The sequence below is a fragment of the Cryptomeria japonica genome, chromosome 7 (assembly GCF_030272615.1).
Source record: "Cryptomeria japonica chromosome 7, Sugi_1.0, whole genome shotgun sequence".
Taxonomy (NCBI): Eukaryota; Viridiplantae; Streptophyta; class Pinopsida; order Cupressales; family Cupressaceae; genus Cryptomeria; species Cryptomeria japonica.
This window is the reverse complement of record NC_081411.1, coordinates 8,446,948-8,473,195: the sequence shown is the minus strand read 5'-3', so window position 1 is coordinate 8,473,195 and position 26,248 is coordinate 8,446,948. Positions and strand designations below refer to the sequence as shown.

The 26,248-nt window shown below is 40.7% G+C and overlaps 1 protein-coding gene across 2 annotated transcripts in view; it reads right to left on the bottom strand.

Annotated features, from left to right (window-relative positions):
* Window positions 1–20,407, bottom strand: part of LOC131030829 (uncharacterized) — a 154,543-nt gene extending 134,136 nt beyond the window's left edge. For both annotated transcript variants that reach the window (XM_057961748.2, XM_059209064.1), the window contains exon 1: window positions 20,199–20,407. In XM_057961748.2, the coding sequence (XP_057817731.2) occupies window positions 20,199–20,321 (123 nt within the window). In that variant the 5' untranslated portion in view covers window positions 20,322–20,407. The remainder of the gene's footprint in view (window positions 1–20,198) is intronic.
* Between the last annotated feature and the right edge of the window lie 5,841 nt (window positions 20,408–26,248).

Below are 26,248 nucleotides of genomic sequence, written 5' to 3'. Positions count from 1 at the left end.
AGAGATTGAAGAGACTGCTACCAACACACACAAAAACAAGACCAAATGACCAAAAGGGCCTAAAAGCTAGGGAGTCCCCATCTGGGATGGTGTGATGTGTGATTAGGTCACAACAGGATCCAGAGGTGAAGTTTAGAGAACTTGCACAACTCAGGCAGCAAGGTTCATTGGACACTTACGTGACTGAATTCCAAAACTTGTCAGTCATGGTGAGTAGCATCTCAGAGATGCTATTGGTTGTCATTTTCATTGAAGGACTTGAGGAACCTTTGAGAGGATGGGTCAAAGCTTTTGATCCGCCCACCCTGGTAGAAGCTATTAAAAAATCTAGAAGTATGGAGTTGGCTGCCCCAAAGAGTAAAATTCAGTCCAAGCCTTTTCCTTTCAAAAAGGATAAGAAGAAGTTCACGAATCAGACAAAGAGGTTCCCTCGTATGGATGATGAGCTCCGTCAAGAGCTCCAGAGGAAGAATCTTTGTTACTCTTGCAGAGAACCTTGGGCCCCCGGACATAAGTGTCATGGAAAGGGGAATTTGCATCAAATGAATCCTTTAGAGTTCAGAGTGTGATTGGAGAGCATCATGTCATTGCTATTATTGACACAGGTGCAACACAATTTCATGATGAAAGGATTGTTGCAAAAAGGGGACTAGTGGCAGAGGAAGTTGAGGGCTTCAAAATCATGGTAGCAGATGGCTCCACTATATCTTGTAACCAAATGATTTCCAACATGTCTCTGAAGTTGGGAAATCATGAAATCGGAGATGATTTCTTTGTGGTGAGCATTGGTGGGACTGATGATGCAGTCCTTGATATTCAATGGCTGAGATCTCTTGGTGAGATCACACTAAACCTACAAACCATGGAGCTGAAATTCATATCTGAAGGGAAGAAGGTAGTATTGACAGGAATGTCGCATGGTGGACTCAAAGTGGTATCCTTGAAGAGAATGGAAAGGCTGATCCACCATAATCAGGTGGAGTGGGCAGCAGAGTGTTTGATAATGCCTTCAAATCCATTGGTAGACAACAGCAGCTATTCCTCAGATATTCAGGCAATGATCACGGATAGAAGTAAGATCATGGTCATGCCCTCAGAACCACAAAAAGAGAATAGGAACTATCCTAAAGACATTCAAGCTTTGATAACCAAGACAAGCAAGGTGTTTGAAAACCCACCTCCTGGCAGACCCCCTGAGAGAGGTGCCGAACACATTATTGAGCTTGAAGAAGGAGCTAAGCCAATCATGACTACTCCTTACCGATATCCTAAGAAGTAGAAAGATGAGATTGAGAAAGCAATTCAGGAATTGCTTGACATGGGTTACATACGGCCTAGCAAAAGCCCCTTTGCCTCGGTTGTTATTTTGGTGAGAAAGAAGGATGGGACCATGCGCATGTGTGTGGATTACAGAGCCTTGAATCAAAAAACCATCAAGAATCGGTATCCTATTCCGCAGATTGATGAGCTCATTGACGAGCTACATGGGGCAATGTTCTTTTCCAAGATTGACCTTAGGTCGGGTTATCATCAAATTAGAATGAAAGCATCAGATGTGGAGAAGGCCACTTTCAGATGCCACTTTGGGCATTTTGAGTTCCTAGTCATGCCCTTTGGCTTGACTAATGCACCCGCTACATTTCAATCTTGCATGAACAGAATCTTCCAAGAGCAGCTAAGGAAGTTTGTTTTGATATTCTTTGATGACATAGTCATATTCAGCAAATCTTGGAAAGAACATTTGCAGCAGTTGGATGAAGTGTTAAGCATATTGGAGTTTGAATACCTGTTTGCCAAGGAGTCCAAATGTGAGTTTGGGATGGAAAATTTGCTCTGCCTTGGTCACATCATCACTGCAGGAGGTGTGAAGGTGGATCCTAAAAAGATTAGAGCCATCATTGATTGGCCTACTCCCGAGAACATAACACATTTGAGGGGATTTTTGGGATTGTGCGGATTTTATCGGAGGTTTGTGAAGGGATATTCTCAGTTGGTTGCCCCCCTCACAGATCTTACTAAGAAAGGAGCTTTTGAATGGTTCGAAAAGGCACAAACAGTATTTGAGCAGTTTAAAAGGATCATGAGTTCCTACCCTGTTTTAGCATTGCCTAATTTCACCAAGCCATTTGAGCTATAGTGTGATGCATCTGGAGAAGGTGTTGGTACGGTCCTCATGCAAGATAAGCATCCTATAGTCTTTGAGAGCCGGAAATTGAGAGGTCCTGAGAGATTGTATTCAATTTATGACAAGGAAATGCTTGCCATAATGCATGCCCTTGCGAAGTTCAGGCAGTATCTGGTGTGGAGCAAATTCATTGTTAAGACTCATCACAACAGTCTCAAACACTTCATGCATCAGAAAGATTTGAATGAGAGACAGCAGAAATGGGTGAGTAAGCTGCAGGCTTACGATTTTGATATTGAGTATGTTAAGGGTAAAAACAACGTTGTGGCAGATGCCTTATCCAGAAGACCCCATTTAAGCTCGCTTTGCGAGCTTATTGCTGATTGGAGAGAGTTGTTGCTTGTTGATTATGCCAAAAATCAGTTTGCAACCAGCCTTATAGAAGGTACTTTTCATGATGAAAGGTACAAACTGGTTGAGGGATTGATATTGTACAAGGGAAGAATCTTCATAGTGGCTGAATCTAAGTTAAAAGAGATGATTTTGAAGACTTTCCATGACATCCCCCTTGCTGGTCACCAAGGTTATTTCAAAACATACAGGCAGATCCGAGAGAGATTCTCTTGGAAGGGACTTAAAAGTGATATCTTGAAGTATATTAAGGAGTGCCATACATGTCAGAGGAACAAAGATGAGCACACTCTACCAGCTGGTTGTTACAACCCTTCCCTATTCCGGGTCAAAAATGGGAAATTATTTCCATGGATTTCATCACGGGGTTGCCTCGGGCTCAAGGGAAGGATAGTATCTATGTGGTGGTGGACAGACTTACAAAGTTTGCTCATTTCTTCGCCATCACCAACTCTTTTATAGCAGCACAAGTTGTTGAAGTGTTCTTCCGGGAGGTGTTCAGATTACATGGGTTACCGAAGAACATTGTGAGTGATAGAGACAACAAGTTCCTAAGTGCTTTTTGGCAGGAGATTTTTAGATTGTGTGGTATTGTGCTCACTCCAAGCACCAGTTATCACCCTCAAACTGATGGGCAAACCGAGATAGTGAATAAGTGGTTGGAAGGTTATCTTAGAAACTATGTCTCAGAGCAGCAGAATACATGGGTGAGATGGCTTCACCTAGGGGAATATTGTTACAATTCCTCCTATCACATGTCCATCCGGATGTCACCATTCATGGCACTATATGGTTATGAAGCTCCTAGCTTCGCGGACTTGGTATTTGGTGATAGCAGAACCCCTCAGGCAAAGGATATGATGCAGCAAAGTCAAGATATTTTGACGATTCTGAGGGACAATCTCCAGCATGCACAGAATCAGCAGAAGTTGTATGCTGATCAGCAGCGAATTGAGCGCACCTTTGAGGTGGGCGACATGGTTTATTTGAGGCTCCAGCCCTACAGACAGTCTACTCTCAAGAAGAGTGGAGTTGAGAAATTGAAGCCACGATTGTATGGGCCTTTCAGAGTCAGCAAAAGGGTGGGAGAAGTGGCGTATGAGTTGGAGTTGCCAGCAAGCAGCAGGATCCATAATGTGTTTCATGTGTCTCGCCTTAAGAAGGCTCTGGGACATAATGTTGTTGCTTCAGCTGAGTTACCTCCGCTTGATGAGGAGGGAGAGTTGGTTTTGGTTCCTGAAGCTATCCTTGAATTCAGGGAACGATCTTTGAGGAGAAGAGTGATCAGGGAATACTTGATCAAATGGAAGAATCTACCAATAGAGGATGCTACATGGGAAAATGAGGAGATTTTACTCCATCCAGCCTTACAGTTGCTTGAGGACAAGCAATTTTGGGTAGGGCGGACTGTAATTTCCCCTTCTCATTGACGACCTTCCAGTGGTCCATTAGCCTATTCCTGACACCCGTAGGCTAGGTGGAATGAAGAATGAGGGTCCAGCATTGATGAAATGAGGACTTACTATTTTTAGTAAGTCAGGGGAATGGCTATTTTGGTGATACTGTCCTAATGAGCTCTCCATGCTCTGTCTCTGGGCGCAAAGATCATGCTTTTTGGAGCATTAGTTCTTGACTTACTATTTTTAGTAACTAGCAGTGTGGCATAATTCTATTTTTGGCAGTGGATAGGGTCCTTATTCTGCAGCAGTTCGGTGGTCTTCCTGATTCAGTTTCATCCTGGTTTTGACAGTAATAAGTACGGGAGGCATATGTGACACAATTAAATATTATTTCCTTATCCTAAGGTTTAATATTTAATTAATCTGATTAATTGCTACTGATTATTGAATTTGGGATTAATGTTTATATTCTCCAAGTATTTGGCAAATTTCATGTTTAATAAAGAGATGTCAAAATTATTGAGAGAGATATTATTCTATGACTTATCTCTAATGTTGCTAAGTGAATTTCGTGAGCCCATGCCTTTTGGCGTGAGGGTTGAATTGAGAGTATGGCGCCACTCTTGGGGTCCACGTGGGGTGGAATGAAATGCAAATGAGAGAAGTTGAGTTTGAGGGAATTTGCATTTGGTTTTGATGGTGTGAAGTTATAAATTAGAGACTTGGGCTCCCATTTGGATCATCTTGAAAAATTGTAATGTTATGCTGCCGGTTTGGCGACAGAACATGAGGCTTCGGAGTGCGTCTCCCTAGTGCTTCCCGGTTTCGTACTTGAAACATAGTACCTAGCTGCGTGTTGTATTCTACTACATTCTTAGAGCTGCCTTAGAGATTTTTTGGTGTTTAAGTGATTTTGGAGACTTGCTGGTTTGTCTGTGGCTGAAGTACCTTTTCGATCATACCTCTAAGCTGAAGTGGCTGACGGTTATGGGTATCATCTCTCCCTTCCTTCCCAGTATTGGCGATATACTTTGTGAGTTTATAGCTTGTTTGTTTGAGTTTTGAATTTGCTATGTTAAACCGAAATTCCTAGGCATAGCGTGGTTTTCTGTTTTGCATTGGGATGCGTGCAAAAATTAATATGGGGTTGTTTGGATTGTGGGTTTAGTCGGTTGTTGTTGCACAGGATATATTGTGGGTTTGGGACTGGTTTGAAGTGATTTGGATGTATATTGAGGGAGTTATGAGCATTTTAGCATTTCCATAGGCTGCTGATTTGTAATTTCAGCCTGCAGATTGGTTGTAGCAGAAATTCATGTTCTTATTGATAATAATCTGCATTGCTCTCCTTCTCTTATTTCTATTTTTGTAAGGTTAAGTAATAGTACTACTAACCAGTTCTGATTTGTAACTCTCATCCCACTGAAAAAGTGGAAGAGGTTGGCTTGCCGCCTACTATCAAGCAACTTTGTAATTTCAGTCCTCCCACTGCATAAGTGGTTGAGTAATAGTTATGTGTAATGCTCCTCCCGCTGCATAAGCGCTCGAGTTGAGGTTGTTATGTAATTGCAGTCCTCCCGCTGAAATATTGCGGTTGAGTGATTCTTATTTTGTGTATCTCACTTGGCTAATTCACCGCCAAGTTTCCTTGTTTTCCCGTTGGATAAGCGGAAGGGGCTGGCTTACCGCCCAAGCATTGCATTGTATTTCAGTTTCTTAAGCTAATGATCCCCTCAACACCGTATGCTCTCACCTTCCCACATTAGGCACTTGGTGATCAGAAAGTGGAAGGGTTACTTTCCCAGCATGTTTCGGTTTATGATTTCTAACCTTAACAGGTTAATTTCTTTTTGATGTTTATTGTTGGCCTTAAAAATTAAAAAAAAAAAATAATTGGGATATTACATAGTCATACCTTCAGCAACTGCATTGTGTATGGTAACATGTTGAAAATTAAGAGAGGAGAGTTCTTCCAGTGATGGAGTGTTCCCGAGTCAGGTTTCTCCAGGTGTCTTCTATTATTTTGGTTTCATTTGTATTTTATTTATATATTTCTTTCTGATTGAGAATGCTTTTGAATATAAATTTGTAGTAATTTTTAGCATCAACATTTCAAATCACACTCCATGATCAAAGTTTTTCCTCATCTTAATGATGAATCACAGAATGTGACCCCAAACATTAATGCTGAAAATTACTGCAAGATCCAGATGCACTCTCAATCACTATCATGGACTGTGGAAAGCTCGCGACTCCTATATCCTTTTGTGTCTGTCATAGCATATGGAGAGTAAATACACAAAGGAATGTGCAAATAAATGTTTTTTACTACAGTAGTGTGTGCAACACAATTAAATATTTTAATTTTACATACAAATAAGTGTAGCAACATAAGACTGCATATTCAACAGATTTACAATAATGTATATAGGTGTTGGGCATTCAGATATTGAAAGCAGCAAATACATATAAATAAATCTAACTTTCAATGGTGTAGCCGTGCATTTGGGCATGAAGACATTGGAATCGGTAATGGCAATCTAGCAGCATATTGCTATGGCAAGCGTAAGTCACCAGCGTATGTATGTTGAATTGCAGGAGTTTGTATATTGAATCGACATGGCGTCCCAAAGAATTGTATGAACAATTGGAAGAGAAATATCTAATCTGATTATAGATTAACAAATCCTACAAAATTGAAGTGGCAACATACATCTATAATGTCCCCTTCACATTAGTCCTCAATATTTCTCGGGATTGGCCTATCATCCGACCTTCGTAGGCCAAGAGGAGTGTTTTGGGGGTCGAGTTGCAGTAATTTGAGGCTTCACATCTCATGTTTAGTTGGTTAAAAGGAGTAATAAGGAGGCTACACGTATTACAAGGCACCTGCACTTGATTTTAATATAATATTATTTTATAAAGTGCAAATTAAATAATGTGTAATTAATAATAATAAAGTGTACCTACCCTCATAAAGTGATCTTCTAGAAGGAATGTAATGATTGGGTAGGATTGAAATAAAAGGAGGAGAGTAATTCATTGTGGATAATCCATTGTTTGCATCTTCTCTTGTATGATTGACTTGTGGAGCCAAAAGGTTATCTGCAGAATATCATTAGGGAACGAAAACTCCCAGTGATAGGCATAATTGAGGAAGTGAAATACCTTCCGAGGGGCTGCATTAGAGGTGGGAGATGTTTGCCACATACGAGTAAACGATTAAACGCAGAAAGTAAATACACAGAACATAATGAAAATATATTAAAGAACCAGTTTTTGTATTAATTCAACAGTCCATATACATCAAGTGCTATAGCATCACATTTGATACGACTATCCTAATGCTACTTCGAAGGAAAGGTATGCAATATATAATACCCGAAGTGGTGCAACCAACCGTCACGTCCAACTGCCCTTTGGGAAAACTAACTAACTGCCGTAACCCATTATTACCGATGACAACATAGCATAATGATTATTCCCAACAACATCATCCCCCCCAAGAAAAGAAGTCGTCTCTGGATGACTTAATACAAAATAGAGATGAGGTTCATACACTAAACAAAATCAATGTATAGAACTACAGGAACTACTGGCGCCAGTCGAGCCTGGAACTCATACACCTGCTGCGGCCTCACCTGAAAACCCTTTTCTGCTACCATCCGATGCTCAAGTGCAAAACCCTTTTGTTTTTTCCTTCTGTGCCTAAACCAAACTTGTCTACAAAACACGCTTTTCAGTCTCAACCTCCACCAACTACTACTCAAATGATACTGTCTCCCTAGCCAATTTGTCCTCGATAGCCACTGGCACTGCCCTCTCGACATCCAACTCCTGGGTACGCTGAGCTAAGTCTCATGCTAGTATTGCCTCCAACCTGGTGGTCAGCTCCTCCCGAGCCCTCTGTGCATCGACCAAGGCAACCTCACGTCTAGCCGAGACATACTCCGAGTTCCTCAAAGCGTACCATTCATGCCTGGAAGTGGTCACAACCCTCTAGCACAAAGGCTAGGAGACGCCTCAAATCCTCCATCCCGCTCCCCAAAGGTTGATAACTGAACTGAATAACTCCTTGGTACCGTACGACTTCGCGTGCCTGCAATGCCTTCCCTCAGACTCGCAACCTCCAAATCCGTCTCCCTCTACAGCTTATGGCTTCCCCGCCAATGCTTAGCTTCAGGCTTCTTTCTCACAATACGGGACAACCCAACACTTATCGTGCCTTCTCTGATGCCCTTTGCCCAACTCAAAAAGTGTATTGTAGCTCAAAAATAAACTGACCCCCGCCGCCAACACCAAACCTTCAGAACCACACGGAAGTCCATGGCACACATCATTTTTTGATATTTTAAGATGCCAAAAACCTTCTTCTCCACTCTAATTTTTTTCAGCGTCCTGGCTCTAGACTCCATCGAATGATTTTTCAATCTGGTCGTCGTTTTTTTTGTTTTTTTAATTGTAATGTCACCCAACCATACCACAACCTCCCCGTACGGTCAACAACAGAGAGCACTGAAATTGACCCTTGGCACCCCCAATCGTACGGCAAACTCTCCGTACGGTCAACATTCTCCTCACCGTACGGACACAACTCCATCGTATGGATGACTCCCGTACGGACAACACGACCAACCATCCACCGTGCACACCGTACGGTCATCCTTTCGTATGCCCAATGCAAGTACGGGCCTCCTTCCGTACACACAATGCAAGTGACAGTAAGAGATTTTTAGGGTGAGGAGCTTTCGGCGCATTTTTTCTTTTTTTTTTTTTAATAACCCGCCGTCGCCGTGCTCCTTCAAGCCTCCGTCGACAGTGGTCCACCATACGGTGGTTCCTCCGCAGGTGATCTTCACCGTACGGTGGTCCCACCGCACGGTGCTTCCACCGTGGCCACCGAATTTTTATTTTTTTTCTTTTTTTTTTCATTTTTTTTTTTTTAAATCTAATTGTCCAGATTCGGCTCGAGTGTGCCTCTGCGATCGCCCTTCATCCTTCTCGATTTGCCTCTCCCTCTTTGGTCCTATACCTCTCAAGTCACCTGCCCAACCTCTCGAGTCCCCTTCCATCCTCTCAGGTCCCCCTCCAGACTCCCGGGTGTCCTTCCGGCCTCTCGGGTCCCCTATGCACTTCTCGTGGTAGGGTTTCAATTTGGACCCGTTGATGGCAAGTCTATTTTCAATGGCCATCCGAAGACCTGGAACCATAAATTTTACAAGGACCACGGTCTCCTTCCCGTAAATAAGAAGAAGAAGAAAAATAAAGATTTTGAAGGTTGCGGCCTTCCACACAGGGTTCCAATCGTTGCCGACACGAATGATCTTGGGATTATCTAGGTCACCGAGGTTTGTCTCCTTGAGTTTTACCTCTTGATACTTGGTGGGTTCTTCCTTTGGGAACTGCTGTGAGGTGGTCACTCACACGAGCGTCTCCCTTCCAATATTCTCTGTATTCCGGCAGGTACACCTCCTATGTTACTTGCTTTGTTTCCTCTACTTCGAGCCTATAGCTCTGGAACATTTCGTAATCCTCCATCTGCCAGTGGAAGAGCCCGTTCAATGACCCTGTCTCATCCTCGGAGCACTCCTAGTTTGAGAATCCCTTCGTCGTTGGGCTCCCTACAGCCCCGTCCTTCGTCCCTCAGGTCACCTTTTCCTTCACCCTCCGATTCCGAAGATGATGCCAGTTCCTCACTAACCAACTGCGTCCCAAGGTCTATGATAAACTTTCTTCCTCCATTCTCCATAGACAGAGTGTTCTTCCAGTTGTGGGTGGCCTTGGCTGCCACCAGCCACCCTCTCCCTACGATCGCATCATACCCTTTTTTCTTTAGTGGGATTACCACGAAGTCCAGTATGAAGGGTTGCGCCCCAATGGTAACTTGCTGGCCCATCAGTGTCCCGATGGGTTTGATTCCATGTTGATCTGCTCCCAGCAGATTGAATGTAGATGGCCACAGCGTCGGCTTCCTCAGCTTCCGCCAAGTTTCTTCTGGAAGAACATTCACTCCTAATCCACCATCGATGATGGTATCGATTAGAATGGTGCCAAGTATACCCATCTCCACAATGGTCGGGTTCCTTCCAATGTTAACTGCCAACAGCCTGGGGTCTATTGCAGACCCCCCAGGAACATTTGTGCGATGGTTGGTATTGGTGCGTGGTTGGGAGAGATTATTTAGCAACGCCGTTCGTAATTGAGGCATTGTCTAGAGGAGGTCGTGTACCTTCACAAGCACCTCCGATTTTAAAATTTGATGTAGTATAGCCTCCTCCGCCTCCGGTCGACTGGAAGTACCCGCCGTACCCTTCGCCTTTGCCCCCTCTCGTATCTCTTTCTCAATTTCTTCCCGTGCTTCCCATACCCTTCGCTTCTCCGTCTCCGGGTCTGGGCATATTGCTTGTCTAGCTTGGGCGCGGGTTACGGCCAGCACTTCCTCTTCTTTGGTTTCCTCGATATTGAGCAAGTTGACGTCGGACTTCGGGCAAGTGGCGTCTTCGTGGTCTGCCGGTCCGCACCATTTGCAAAAATATTGTGTGGCCTCTCCCTTCGGGCAGTCTCGGGCGAAGTGCCTCATTGGCTGCACGCTCTGCATTGTATCATCGGTCAGCCTGTGGAGTCGTATTGGATCCGACTCCTTGTATTGTTATTGTTGTTTCGTCCTCCCCACCGGTTATCTTGGTAGCCTCCCGATGTTGCATTGTTGTTCACCTGGGAGTTGCCGGTACCACCCGATGTAGTTGGTTGTTCCTGCGTAAGCAATACTTGTTGGTTTCGTGTTTTCATGTTGTAGGGGATGCCCCATCAACTGGCATATATCACAATAGGCCTTCTTTGAGAAGGAGCCTTTTGTGTGGCCATCCGTCTTACATTTCGTGCACCAAAGCTCCCCTTCGTTGGTCTTGCTCGGACCTCCCTTCATAACCTTCAGCTCTTTCATCATCCTCAGCATGTCCTTCTGCAGGGCTTGCACCTTTTTGCCAGACTCACCATCATTGTTGCTTCCCTCGGAAGAGTCATCATCCTCAGACGAGCTATCCTTCTTTTTCTTCTTGGATGTCTTGGTCTCGCTCTCAAGATCCATCGCTCTATTATATGCATCTTCGTACAAGGTTGGTGGAACAATTTTCATCTTCTTCTGGATGGAGTGTTTCAATCCCTCCACGAACCATCTCTTTTTCAACCATCCGCTGGTTGACTCTCCATTTTCCCCAACAGTTCCTTGAGCCACCGACTATAGGCTCGGACAGTCTCATTCTTGTTCTTCTTTGTGCCATAGATTTCGGCTACTATTTCATTGTCGTCTCTAAGGAGATGTCTCTGAGGAGATGGAACTCTATCTCGAACTCCTTCAGGTTGGGCCATGTGCCGACTTTGGCCTTATCCGTATCGGAGTATCGGAGTATCAGTCAATGGCCACTCCCCTTAAGGTTGCTGGAAATTGTGTTACCCATTCGTCCTGGTCAATAGCACCGTTCGCTAACCATATGGTTTCGCAAGTGCGGCAATGGCGGATGGGATCTTCCTTCCCATCGCCATTGAACTTCGGCAGCTTCTGCTTACTTGCCATCCCACCGCTGGGTCTCGCTCCTCTGGTGCCTTGTGTGCTTGTACCTGGTGATCCTCCGCCTCTGCCTCCTACACCTAACCCTCCACTCGTGGGTCCTCTGGAGAAGGTCGTTGACCTCGAACTGAACAGATTGCCTCCTGTATGGTACCCTTGTGCTCCCCCAACACCATCGGCCGTACTGTCACCTTTGGTCGTCTCCCTCCGGCTGGTTGTCTCCCTCTGGTTGTCCTTTGAAATGGACAAGTTCTTTAGTAAGTCTCTGGTAGCATCGATCAGGTTTAGACTTTGCCTTGTTTGTTCCACCAACTCTTCGCAACTTCTTACCCTACGGTAGTATTCTGGCAATCTGTAGAGTTCTCCTTCGGCACCCTCCGTGACTCCTAGGTTCCCTTCGGGCAACCCTACGATAGTGTAGAGAGTGTAATTCTCTCCGTCTATCTCCGCCTCCGCAACCTCCATGACACCTCCTGGGTTCCCTACGAGCAACCCCTCGACCGGTCATCCCTCGGCAAGCTGCCTTAGCCTACGCCTTCATTCTATTTGTTGTCTGAAATTCAACGCTCTTTGTGCCACTTCCCATTCGTCACTTTGTATCTTTTTATTTTTGTCCTTATTTAGTATATTTGGCATAAATCACTTCCGTACATAGCAAGCACACACCATGTACACAAAAAAACTTTTTATTATTTTGTCTTTCGGCCACAATTTATATCAACATTGTGTCGGGATTATTACAAGGTTCAATTTCCCCTTCGCCTCTTGCCATCACGCTCTGCGTCCCACGACGATTGTTCCGTTTGCGCGTCGTCGGCCTCTGGGTTAATCTCACCGATGGGTAGGCCCATCGTGTCCATACGTCATCCGCTCCTTCCTTTCCCGAGTATGTCTAGGCAATGGGGCCAAATGTTTCCCACATACGGGTAAACAATTAAACGCAAAAAGTAAATACACTAAACATAATGGAAATATATTAAAGAAATAGTTTTTGTATTAATTCAACAGTCCATATACATCAAGTGCTATAACATCACATTTGATACAACTATCTTGATGCTACTTCGAAGGAAAGGTATGCAATATATAATACCCGAAGGGGTGCGACCAACCGTCACATCCAACTACCCTTCGAGAAAACTAATTGACTGTCGTAACCCATTATTACCGACGACAACATAACATAATACGACAAGATAACATAATGATTATTCCCAACAACAGGAGACATATCAGTCTTCCAATTTGAGCTTATTAAGGATTTGTTGCTGCCATGGCGATTATCTTGAAGAATTTTCAGAGATGGCGATTTGGTTATCATAGCTAATCGAATTTATTCAAGAAAGTGAAGCCGATTTACAAAGGAGGAGTATTGAAGGAATATCACATGCTTGCTGATCACATTTGAAGTCTGAAGCAAAGTTCAAAATTCAGGGTCTTAAACCCGATTTTGCTCATCTCACATGATTAAGGCATCAAAGGCATATTTGGAGGGCAGCAATTTAATTAGAAGACTAAGACGATTTACCTTTTGATGAATTGGAATAGAATCGACCACATATGAACTGAAAACAAAATCGAACCAGGACTGCCATTGTCCATTGAATTTGCACTTATCCTTTCAGTTTGGCCTCCAAGTTCTATATTGAGGGTGTGTTGTGACGTATTCACACATCGCCCCATTGCAAATGGGGACCCCTACTTTTTTGCTTTCTAGGGTTTTCTTTCTAGGTTTTAAGGGTGAGTGTCACCAGGGGATCACTAGGATGGCAAGCTTTGCTTGAGCCAGGGGGAGTCAACAGGTGCTCTAGGTTAGGGTTTCTTTGAAAGTATTCTTTAGGAAAAGGTTTTGTTCTTGTTGCTAATTGTGTCTTGAAGGTCTGAGTTAGGTCAAATTGGTGAGTGATGAAGTCTGGAATGTCATCCTGATCTTCAAATGTCCTGAAATTTGGTTGTCTGGAATGTCATCCTGATCCTGAAATTTGACTAAGTCTAGAAAATTGAAGAATCCTCCAAAAACTAGATTTTGCATTATAACTCCTGGAGGTTCAAACCACTCTCAAACATCCTGACAGTATATATGGAGTCTTTCTTATACTTAAATGTTATATTCCATATATGAATCCTGACAGAGAGACCAAAATGTCAAATTTCGCTCCTGACCCTTCCAAAGGGTCCAAAGCAAATTTCAATTTTGCTCATGACCCTTCCAAAGGGTCCAGAGCGAAATTCTCTATAAGACATTCTACTTTGACCCAAACTTACAACTAACTCATTCCCAGGCATTATTGAGGGCAAAACACTTGTTTGGATGAAGAAATGTGAGAAATGAAGTCAAGATTCGAGCCTAAATATGAATTTCGCTCCTGACCCTTCAAAAGGGTCCAGAGCGAAATTCTTGAATGACCTTATTTTCTCACTTAGACCTTGAAATATATGCCACTTTGAGAGCAATTTTACTTGATGATGGTAGGAGGCCTAAGAAGTCATATTCAAGCCAAGAAAGGGAGGAAAAGGTAAGAAATGAGCCCAAGTAGGAATTTCGCTCCTGACCCTTCCAAAGGGTCCAAAGCGAAATTCACATAACCTTCATTATCTTCCTTGATATGGCCAAGTTGTGGACTTCTAAGGCATGGTTGGAGTGACCTTGAGGTGTTCTAGCCTTTGAAAGGAGATTTGATGCGATGAAATGGTGAAAATCAACCTAGAATGGAAATTTCGCTCCTGACCCTTCCAAAGGGTCCAGAGCGAAATTCCCTATAGGTCCTGTCCTTGGCCTAGGTCCAGAGCGAAATCCTCATTTGACCCTCTATTTTGCCTAGGACATTGGAAAGACCTTGTTTTGAGCTAAGTAAGTGGCAAATAGACTTGATGGTGATAAAGAGAGGTGAATTTGATCAAGTTTGAAGGTGAATTGAGGCAATGGAGTGTGAAATCAACCTAATTTATGAATTTCGCTCCTGACCCTTCCAAAGGGTCCAAAGCAAAATTCTTAGAAGACACCCCTTCCTTCCTGGATTAGACCAAGGTCTTAGTTTCCAAGGCATGTTGTGAAGGTTTTGATATGTTCTTGCCTTGAAAAGTGATTGAAAGCATTAAAAGATGAAGATTTTGATCTAAGACATGGATTTCGCTCCTGACCCTTCCAAAGGGTCCAAAGCGAAATCCACTTTTCCTCCACTTTGCTCTTTGATATGACCAAGTTTGTTGACTTCTAAAGCGTGGTGGAAAGGCTTTGATGCATATTTGTCTTTGAGAGGAGGTTTGAGGTGATGAAGTGGTGGAAATCAACCTAGAAGGAGAATTTCGCTCCTAACCCTTCCAAAGGGTCCAGAGCGAAATCCTCAGTTTGACCCCCTATCTTGCCTAAAATTTTGAAAATGACCTTGTCTTGAGCTATTTGATGGTAGATTCACTTAAGTGAGAAGAAAGGAGTTTGAATTCGATCAATTTTGAAGGAGAATTGGATGAAGGAAGTGGGATACCAACCAAGGATATGGATTTCGCTCCTGACCCTTCCAAAGGGTCCTGAGCGAAAATCCCCATAGACCTCAATTTCTTCCTTATTCAGACCAAGTTCTTAGTTTCTAAGGCATGTTGGGAAGTGTTTGACATGTTTTTTCCTTAGGGAGTGACTAAGGAGAAGGAGATGAAGGATTTTAGCCTAAAACTTGAATTTCGCTCCTAACCCTTCCAAAGGGTCCAAAGCGAAATTCTTGAAAACACCCATTTTCTCCTTAGATGAGGTCAAGACCTTGGTTCTTATGGCCTGGATGCAAGTGGAGTGATGTATTTTTGCCTTCCAGAGAAGATTGGAGTTGAAAGATGAAATATCAAGCCTAGAAGGTGAATTTCGCTCCTAACCCTTCCAAAGGGTCCAGAGCGAAATTCCACAAAAGCACTCTTTTCTCCCAGTTTTGTGCCAAGTCAAGTGTGGGTCAGGGTGAGATAGGATTGGATTTGTCCTTAGGAATGACTTTGAGTTGCTAGTGATCAATAAATGTGAAGGAATTGAGCAAAAACTAGAATTTTGCTCCTGACCCTTCCAAAGGGTCCAGAGCGAAATTCCTAAGATCGCCTATTTCCCCTTCAAAGCAAGTCAAAATTTTGGTTTTTTTTGGCCTAGAGAGGAATGGAGTAACGTTTCCTTGAGCTTTGAGGTGAATTGAAGTGGAAAAATGATGAAATAAGACTCAAGAAGGTGAATTTCGCTCCTGACCCTTCCAAAGGGTCTAGAGCGAAATTCCATAAAACCATTCTTTTCTCCCAGTTTTGTGCCAAGTCAAGTGTGGGTCAGGGTGAGATAGGATTGGATTTGTCCTTAGGAATGACTTTGAGTTGCTAGTGATGAATAAATGTGAAGGAATTGAGCAAATACTAGAATTTCGCTACTAGCCCTTCCAAAGGGCCCAGAGCGAAATTCCTAAGATCACCTATTTCCCCTTCAAAGTAAGTCAAACTTTTGGTTTTTTTGGCCTAGAGAGGAATGGAGTAACGTTTCCTTGACCTTTGAGGTGAATTGAAGTGGAAAAATGATGAAATAAGACTCAAGAAGGTGAATTTCGCTCCTGACCCTTCCAAAGGGTCCAAAGCGAAATTCCTAAAATCCACCTTTTCCTTTCATTTTTGTGTCAAGCTAAGTGTGGATCAAGGTAGATTGAGCTTGGAAGTGCCCCTAGGATTGCCCTTGGGTGGATTTTGGCCACCAAAAATGAATATTTTAGGCTAAGACAAGAATTTTGCTCCTGGCCCTTCCAAAGGGTCCAGGGCGAAATCCTAAATAGGTCCTATCCCTGGCCATGATTCTTAGCAAAATTCTCCTTTCTAGCCATTTTGAGGGTCAAGCAAGTTTTGCCATGTTGAGAGAGAGATTCAAAAATGGAAGTCCACATATGAAAAGTGAAAAGAGTAGACTTAGGTGAAGGAAAACAAGCAAGTCAAGAATTTCACTCCTGACCCTTCCAAAGGGTCCAGAGCGAAATTCTCAATTTCACCTAATTTGCTCATGATGAAGGTCAAGAGATGGATTCCCAGGCCTTGGTGGAGATAAGACTAGTGTATGCTTGCCTTGGAAGACATTTTGGAGTGGAGAAGTGATAGAGCTTGAGCCTAAACAAGAATTTCGCTCCTGACCCTTCTAGAGGGTCCAAAGTGAAATTCCTAAGTGGTCTAATATTTTGCCTAGGTCCTTGAGCAAAACCTATTCCTTGGCAATTTTGGAGGTGAATGACTTGATCTTGGTGAAGTAATGATGAAAATGAGGTCTAATTGAGCAACTTTGTCAAAATTTCGCTCCTGACCCTTCCAAAGGGTCCAGAGCGAAATTCTTATAGGGCCTGTCCCTGGGGAGAATCTTGAGCAAACTTCATTTTAATATCTTCTTGTTGATGATTTAAGGTATGAAATGCTATGTTAGAATGGATTCATTATGTGTCGTTAATCACCTTTTGGTTTGTTTTGCAGATGGAAGAAGACCAGGCCTGGGCAAGGACGACCTCTTCTAGTCCATCATCATCAAGGACGTTCCACATGCAAAAAGGGAGGACTCAAGATGCTTTGAAGCATTGGAAGACTAGGGGTGTTCAAGGAGTTCAAGTTAGCCTCAAGACCTCATTCTACCACAAGATGACAAAGAAAGGCTTCGCCAGCACTTCAAGGCAAAGTATGCTACCGGAGAAGGAAGACTTGACAATAAGGAAGCCTCATCAAGCAAAGGAGGTACGCTTTTCATCAAAGTATATCAAGGACAAAGGAAGATCAACCAAGGCACAAACGTTAGACAAGGTAGCATCCCAATCACTACTCCTTCAGTCGGATTGGTCCACCTTAGCATGTCTAGATTCAATGTATCTAATCTATCAAAGGCGACACAAACTTCGGTGCACCTACCCATGCTTCCTATTGGTCCTCACTCCTGCAATGTAATTTTCTCATTAGCTAGAGGAAGTTTGTTGTATCAAACCCTAATTAGGATTTCTATCTTGTAATCCTAGCCATTGGTTCTAAGTCAATCAGAGTCGTCTGTTTGTAAAGGGTTCTCTATATAAATCCTTGGCTCCTCATTTGTAATGGTTAATAGTTAATAGTGAGCTAATAGTGAATAGTCAGAGAGTAGGAAATAGTTAGAGTAGAGTAGAAAGAGAAGGCAAAGATTGTTGCCAAGATATTGTTGCAAAAGACTTGTAAACTTCATTGAAGAAATGGTGAATTCTATGGGTCGATTCAACAATTTGCATGGTCTCTATACTTCTCAAATTTGATTTCATGTTATTAGGTGAATGGAAGAAATTTGTATGATCAATGGTGAAATTCGTATATCCATACTACTAGCGATTTGTTGATTGCATACTTGCCTTGCGTAGTCAACTGGAATCATTCAGCTTAAGCTTAACTTCAATCATCGCTTCTTCATTGATATGCATCAACCTGACGGTGTCCATGCTTGTAGCGGTGATCTAAACATCATAAAGCTTTCTTCAGAAGATCACACTAATCTTGTGGAGATGATCCTAGGATGTCAAAGCAAGACTTAGTTAGAATTTCATCAAAGATCATTCATTACTCTCAACGTTCTTAGTGTTAGAAATAGATCCCATTCCAACCCTTATCCTTTTTCCTTTTTTCAAAATCAAGGGCTGGTGAAATTCCACGTTCCAATAATATCCAAAGCAAATCAGACGTTCAGGTCGTCGAAAGTAAGTCCCCTTGTGATTCCAGCAAAATCACATTGTACCGCAAAGAGCTTATCCACACGTAGAGAACCTACATATTAGAACCTTGGAGTTACTCCGACTGGTCCTTCGGCGAGATCTTCAGCAGTCAGGAAACTTTGTTCGAGAGAGGATAAGGTACCTTTAGGTATTTTATTTTGTGTTTAGTCGTGTACAAAAGACAAATCAACAGGGTGGCAATACACTTGAGCAACAAAGGCGATCATTCTTGGTGAAAGTTTGAGGTGATATCAGCTATCATTCACTGTGTTCTCAGACCTGTATATTGCAGCAGTAAGGGCAATATTTGAAGGGGTTCAATTTGGCTTTTGAAGAGTCTTTGGACATCATTCATTGCTTGTACCTTTAAGGCGTCTTGGCCAGGTTCTTTACAAAACTTTCATTGTAAATTTTCAGTGTGAATGAATCTGAATAGTTGCAGGCTTTGAGTCTTCAGCAAGTCTGAGATTGATCATTTATGACACTCCATGTGTTTGTTCATTAAGCTGCCTAGACAGTCTATGTAATGCTAATTTGTTCATCATATGAATAGAGAAGTTTGGGCTTGCATTTTACCTTCTTTCTGAGGACACATGCTAAGTGTTTGCTAAAATGACAGTTGACTGAAAGTGTTATCTATGTACCTTCTATGTATCTAATTTGGTACACTGTGTCTAATTTGGTATTACACTCTTAAGAAGTTAGTTGTGTGAGCATCTTAGACTAGTCCTCCAATCATCAAAGCACACTCAAATTATGTCATAGTCACTGTTAACTTCTTGCTTCCAATCTGAGACAAATTTATCAGCAGCCTATATAAATCCAAAATCAGAGACCATTAGCAAAATATTCCTTGTTTTCAGTCATCCATTGGACAGGGGATATTTCAACATCTTTATACCCTAGTGATATAATTAAAAATTTAAAAGTACGGCATCAGTTCTGATCAATTAATGATTTTGCTCGGAGTTCCTAGGTTATCTGTGTCCATGATTTTTGGATTGAGATGGGATCATACTATTCGGCCAATCATCAGGACTCATGTAATAAAATCATAGGGTTTAGCTACGATGAAAATGAACAAGGATTAGTTATGTGAATATCAAGGTTGATTCTAATGTCTGATAAGTAATGGGCTTTCCACCTGATATAAATCCACTCATAAGTGAGTCTACCATAAAAAGGGTAGGAAGATATCCTCTCAAGTCGCACTTCTTTGCTAGGGTCCCCTGGTCTAGCTTGGCCAGCCTAAAACCACATACACTAAGCAACATATTAAGCTAGAGGATGTTGGTCAATTCTGAGTGTTTAACACTTTTAAGTCTAGAAGTGTATTCTTAGTGTGACAAAATACATTAAGTAACATATTAAGCCTAGAAAATGTCAGTCAACTCTGAATATCTAGCACTTTTAAGCCTATAATTATAAGCTTAGTGTGTGTGATTTAAGCCATTCTGTCTAGCTCTGGTGCTATGTAACTTTTTCTAAAGGACCTTCCATTAGCATGCTCCCACTTGCTTACTGTCCCCCATGAGGTGCATAGCATGAATTGTTCTTCCAACATCGATCTTGTATTGACAATTATAGGTGTCACTCTAAATATATTTCCATCTATATTATCTCCCCTGATCACACTCTAGCAAAGCATGTGAATACAAAATACCGAGGTTGGCATCTATTGTTGAATTTCACAATAGGGTTTATGTGGATGCGAGCTACTTCAAAACACGCAAATACTGATCAACTAATGTGAAAAATCCAATGCTATCTAAACTAATCTCCTCCAAAAGCATTTTTCTTACTTTTTATGCACCATGTTTTTTGATCAACTGAAAAATGCAAAACACAAATTCCGGCACAGCAAAATTCAGTAATTGAAATCTAAATTTATTCTCCCCCCATTTCTTTTCAAAATTGTGCTCAATGTTCTATCAAACGAAGAAAAAAGAAATCTCAGAACATTAAACTCACACAAATCAACTTACCTCAATATAGCAAGTGGTATTTGTTCCGAATGCCCTATTCCCTGAAACTTCACCATTCCGCCAACCAAATGCAGATCGATTCAGTGAAGACAAACCAAACGAGTACGTTAGTACAGAAGCCATCGCCCATCTGCAAGTTGGAGGCAAATTTTATTAATCTTTAAATCTTCTCGCATTAGCTTTTTGACGAGTTTAAGGATTGATATTATAACGTGAGGTCGATAAGGTACCTTATCCAAATCTTAATCACCAATAAAAACGTACGAGAAAAAAGCCAGATTGTGCTAGTGCTAGATTTCGCAATTGTTAAAAATCTAGTATAAATGAATAAATCGAAGCCAATAATGTAATTTTTTTGGTTTTTAGATCGTTGATCTTTGAGATCACTAAAATTTCTTCATTTATTTACATTTGAATCGTTTCATTCAAAAAGTAAATACAATATTATAAGAGTATATAAATTAAATTGTAATTTTTTTAAAATTTGTGTTAAGATTTTTTTAACATTTATGAATATTTATTATCGTGAAAGATTGTTAATTGAAATATATGTTATAATTAAATATGTAAAATAAAATATATCAATTATTCATGCATTTGTTTTTGAATTTGGTGAAGATGTCTTTTGCATATATTTAGAATTTTTTGTTTTAGTATTGTAATTTTTTGTCCCTAAATTTTTTAAATGATTTCAACTGAATTCAAGTCAATGAACATTAAATTTTTGTTTGTGTTCCATTTTGGGGATTGTTATCCAATGAGACAATATGTAACCCCTTCCATGCAATATTTTCATATAGCTTCTAATTTCAAACATTTTTTTGTTGAAAATTAAGGTGGAGTGCATCGATAAGTCAAGAGTAAAGGGGAAGATCAAATTTTTTTTTACCTATTTCTTTGTTTGGTAAGGAATTCCCCAACCAAATTTTGTTAGGTAAGATTAAAACATTAAATCAATATGAAATCACAAATTTTCTGATACTTTAAGGATAGAATTGTCAGTCAAGTCTAGAACTAAAAGGATGTTTAATTATCACAAATTGATGCAAAAGTAGAGATGTTAGCTCTATTCATTTGTGGGAAAATGATATCTCAAATGTGGCACCCCTGCTTTTGTTTGTTGGTTAACAGATTTGTCACCTAACTCTATATTCTCACACCCACAGAGATGACAAATGTAACCATAGTTGAACCAGTCTAACAAACTATTAACTGATTGATTCTCTGCTTATTTTACAAGGTGGCAACTACCTTCTAATGATTTTCAATGAGTGAATAAACAACTCATATGCTTTTAACCAGAAAGCAAATAAGGAAAGAGATTTTAACCAGAAAGCTTTGTAAAGGCATTCACAATACTAACTACTCTTTTTAGGATTTTTCAAACTTTTCAAAAATAAAGCCACTATGAAACACCATTCACAAATAATATTCTACAACAACTAAAATTTCAAATCATCCACCGCTTCAATAAAAATTCACCAACTCACATCCATTTCAAAGAATAGAAAAGCATTCACACACCATAATTCAAAGATTATGAATATATGAAAACCACCAGTAGTTTCTTTATATTTAAATAGTAGATAACCACATGCATAAAAGTGTTTTCTCTTATAAGAAAAACAAAGTTTTCCCAAAATATCCTTCAAAATAACTAATCTACCTATTTCAAACTACCATCCTCCTGTCTTTTCCGTTTCCAAGAAACGATTACTAAAGATAACAGTTTTGAACATGATCATTTCAAAACAAAATTCTATAGAGCGACATCAAAATATAAATCGCCTTACAAACATATAAGACTATAAGAACCAGGCTCATACTCCATCATCAGGTCTCGGGTTTAGCTATGCAATCCGTTTATCGATCTCATCTGTCTTTTCTTCTTCTTCGATCAGCGTCAATAGGATATCTTTGAATTCTTCCCAATAAAAAACAGTAGCTCGAAAAATGTTAGACAAGTTCAAAAAAATATGCCACTACACTAGGTTGACATCGGGCTTCATTAGGGGACCTCTTCCAGCTAAGAGCACCATTTCGCCAAAGTTAATTATTTGGATTGCTTCATGTTGCTAGCTCATTTTGCAAGTGTTGTTCATGATTTTCAGCTTGTTTTGCAATCTTATCTAATATGGTGGTGACCCTCTTATATTCACTGAAATCAGTTTGTGCTTTCCATGCAAAAGACTGTAACTGGTGGACTATATCCTCCTACTCTTTCTCTGGCCAATTCAAATCTGGGTTATGGAAAGGCAATTCACCGTCATGAGGCAAGACCATTCTGATACATGCAAAAATGAAAGCGACCACAAGTACATCTTCTCAAAGGTGCCAACATCATGCAGACTTCCCTAAGTTGGTCGAGTGATTGGGCGGTTCTAAAAGTTAAGAATCCCATGAGAGAAGTTAGGAAATTCGGAAAGGTCGTGACAAGAGTGAATGAGAGAAAAAGCGGAGGGGAGCAACTTTTCAAAGTTCAAACATTTTATAGGTAACATATAGGCTCTAAATGGGGACTAGGACTAGCAGGACGTAGAGAACTCCAAAACTCAAACCAGTGCATATAAAATGGGCAATAGAGTCAAATGTAACAAAAGGAAAGGGCATTGCTTAGCAAAAGTGTAGAGGGACGACTGGACAAAACGCAAGGCTGACAAGCCAAAAACCAAAAGCAAAACAAACTACGCCTACAACAAACCAAAAATAACCTAAATATGTACATGGCCATAAAGGGCCTTATGATGAAGAGGGATAATATTATTCAAGCGAAATCATTTACGAGTTTGGAGAAATATATACCTATGTAGAAAAGAGCATTTGGAAAGCATGACATGACATGACATGACATGAATAACGTTGGATGACGATTGCCACACTAGGATTCCAATTATAGCAGCACAAAACTTGGTAGATGTATTCATGCCCAAACAACCCTTCTTCATGATAGGCTTCTAGAAATAGACCCTTAACTTCTTTGCAACTTGCTTGAGATAATTGACAATAAATCTTCTTAGAAGATTTTGATGAACTTATAAGGCACTGAGAGGGGGGGTGAATCAGTGAAAGTAAAAACAATACAAATATGATTATCAATATCACCAACTTAAAACTTAATAGACATATAAGAAATAACACCAAGTATGTAATCACCACATAAAATATAAACCACATGACACAAGAGTTTATACGTGGAAAAACCACAGTGAGAGTTGGTACCCACAAAGATCCACTAACTGCAGTATAGAGATCTGACCGGTTAAGGTCTACAACACCCGGTTAGGGGCACACCCTGTTAGAAGTGTCTAAGCCCGGTTAAGAGCTATACAATAAGGCCTGTGAGGACCAACCCTATTAGGAGCTACCCAAGTTACAGGGATTTGCAAACACAAGTTAATGTGTCACCTGGTTAGAGGATTTAATGGTTAGACCTGTTAGGATCCGACTGCACGCTGTTAGGAGTGACCTTGTAAGACGATTTTCTTGTTGCGTCTGTTAGGGAGACAACAAGTACAAATGATCTTAGTATAACACCTTCAGTGTCTGATAAGATCCGTTTCAGAATATTAAAACATCACATAAACTTCATCTCTCAAATCCTCTAATCATCGCACTATCAAAAATACAAATTTCGCTCATGATGTCTCACACATTCAAGCTCATACTCATATATCCCTTCATACCTCATCACACATCCTAAAAACATTATTAGGTCAGCTAGAACCTTGTAACAATTCCCTCGGTTCAATGTATCTAGACAATCTTACATCACACACCCTAGTTATGTCGGCCACCAACATAACAAATCCAATTCTGTGTCGTTTTACCGATCTGAGGGATTTTCATCACTACCAGTTAAGTCTCGTACCTTCTTTGTCAATCAAATCTCGTTCATTCGATTGAATGTGCACATGCAGTCACAAACATAACTTCATCTACCAGCCTTCATTGTTGCTGCAAAACCGCATCATCACATTCTTCATAGATTTCATGTAGTGGTTGTTAGAAAATAATACTATCTGTCTTTTACTGATTAAAGTCCTGATAACCAGTTCTGATAAAACTGTCTTTGCTTACCGGTTAAACCTTTCCAGTTGACCTATAGGACTTAGATGACTGTAGAAACATAGTTTCCATCAATGAAAACATACAACATAGTCATCATACAACAATCTAATCAAACATGTACCAGTTTCATCAAGTAAACAAACAATTACCAGTTCAGACCAAATGATCAAATGCCAACAGATTTAACCAGTGCATCCTATTTTTTATCGTACATCTCCCATCTTAATTTAAAGATATCAGCACAACAATCATGGCCTTGTATGTGGACTTCACATGATGACAACTCAAAGTCTTCAACAGTTGAGGATTTATCCATTCTTTCATTAATAAACAAATGATCATTGACAAGGGTCATGGGTTTAAGAATCAGGAACTAGTGAACGTCTCTATTTCTCGTCTCTGTATGATAACATAAGGAGAGAAACTCATCATCATCAGAGCTATCCTCAAGGATGTACCTTTCTCAGGCACATCTGAGATATGGAGGAAAGGTAATTGTTCTACCAAATGAAGGTTCATTACTTCAAAAAGAGGGTTATCTCTTGTCTAGGCATCCTTAAAAGATTTTGTTTGTGTAGGGAAATTTTCTCTGGAAAGAGAAAGGGAATCTTCTCTGAATTCTTCATTCTGCATAGAGATGACTAAGTTGATAGAAGGACCTTTAGATAGAGGACCCTTTCCTGGCCTATCAACTGGTAGGACATGACTCGTACAAGTAGTACATGATGACATTTTATTGTCATATTCCAAAAGCATAGGATAAAACCTTGAGAGGATTTCATCCTCTAGGACATGCAAGATCCCATCTTGGAGAGTGAGTTGAGGCAATTTTTCCTTCTTCCCAATCCCACCAAAAATACTTATGAACCTTTCCACTTCAATCTCAGTGATGTGACCTTTATCGTCACCTACACCACATTGGAAGTCACTCTCAAAACCTCGACAAAGCCAACTTGAAACTTGTTAGTCCCCTGTTTTTTTTTAGTTTCAATTCAAAAGTCATCCTTTAATTATTATTTTCCTTTTTGGTTGTGTGTTTCCTTCCTTTGAACTTAAGTGATTGAACCTTGTATTTGTTAAAAGTTCAAGTTCAATGTCCGCTTTAAAGTTAGTTGTCTTCGCAACTTTGTTTCATGGTAAAAGGCGGGCGCTATTTTTGAAAGTTCATGTTGAACTTGAACCTTTGAACCTTTTGGTTCAAGGTTCAAGGTTCAAACTTAGTTGTGCATTGGTCTTATCTTTTCTTGTTCGTTGTCTTTTACTTTTTTATGTCGTGAAGACTGTTTTGGGTTGTGTTCTATGTTTCTTCTCATAGTTGAACTTGAACCCTTGAACCTTTTGGTTCTTGGTTCAAGGTTCAATGTTTGAAATTCATAATCCAAGGTCTCATTCAAAAGTGGTGCATGTATCATGTGTTGGTATTTTGGTATGGTTTTGTCATTGATGTCAACACCTACTTTGGAGATCCAGCAACATTCACCGGCAAGCAAGTAAATTGTGCAACAATTACTGGTATATGGTTCACTGGCAGGATATAATGTTCACCGGTATTTGGAAAGATATGGAAGACACTTGATAATGTCGAAAACATCATGTGGACACTTTGTTTTGAAGAATTAATCATTGGTATATTCATATTTGCATATTTTCTTTTACCGGCAAATAGGTCAAGGTTATCTAGGGTTACACCGACAGGTTTATCTTTTCCAGATCAGCATGGCACGCTATGGAGATGATTTATTATTGATGTAAATGCATTAAGCCGACATGTTCAATCGGTTATTGCATCAGATATTATATTGTTTGTAAAATGATTTTATTGTAATATCTTGTAGAGCCAACCTACTAAAATTGGTCTTAGGTTATGGTATAAATGTAAGATCTTATTTGTAAGATCAAATGTGGAATGCGAAAAATGAATTGAGTGAAGGTATATGCGAGATCAAGCAGAGGAATACACGAAGACATCATTTGAAGGTGAA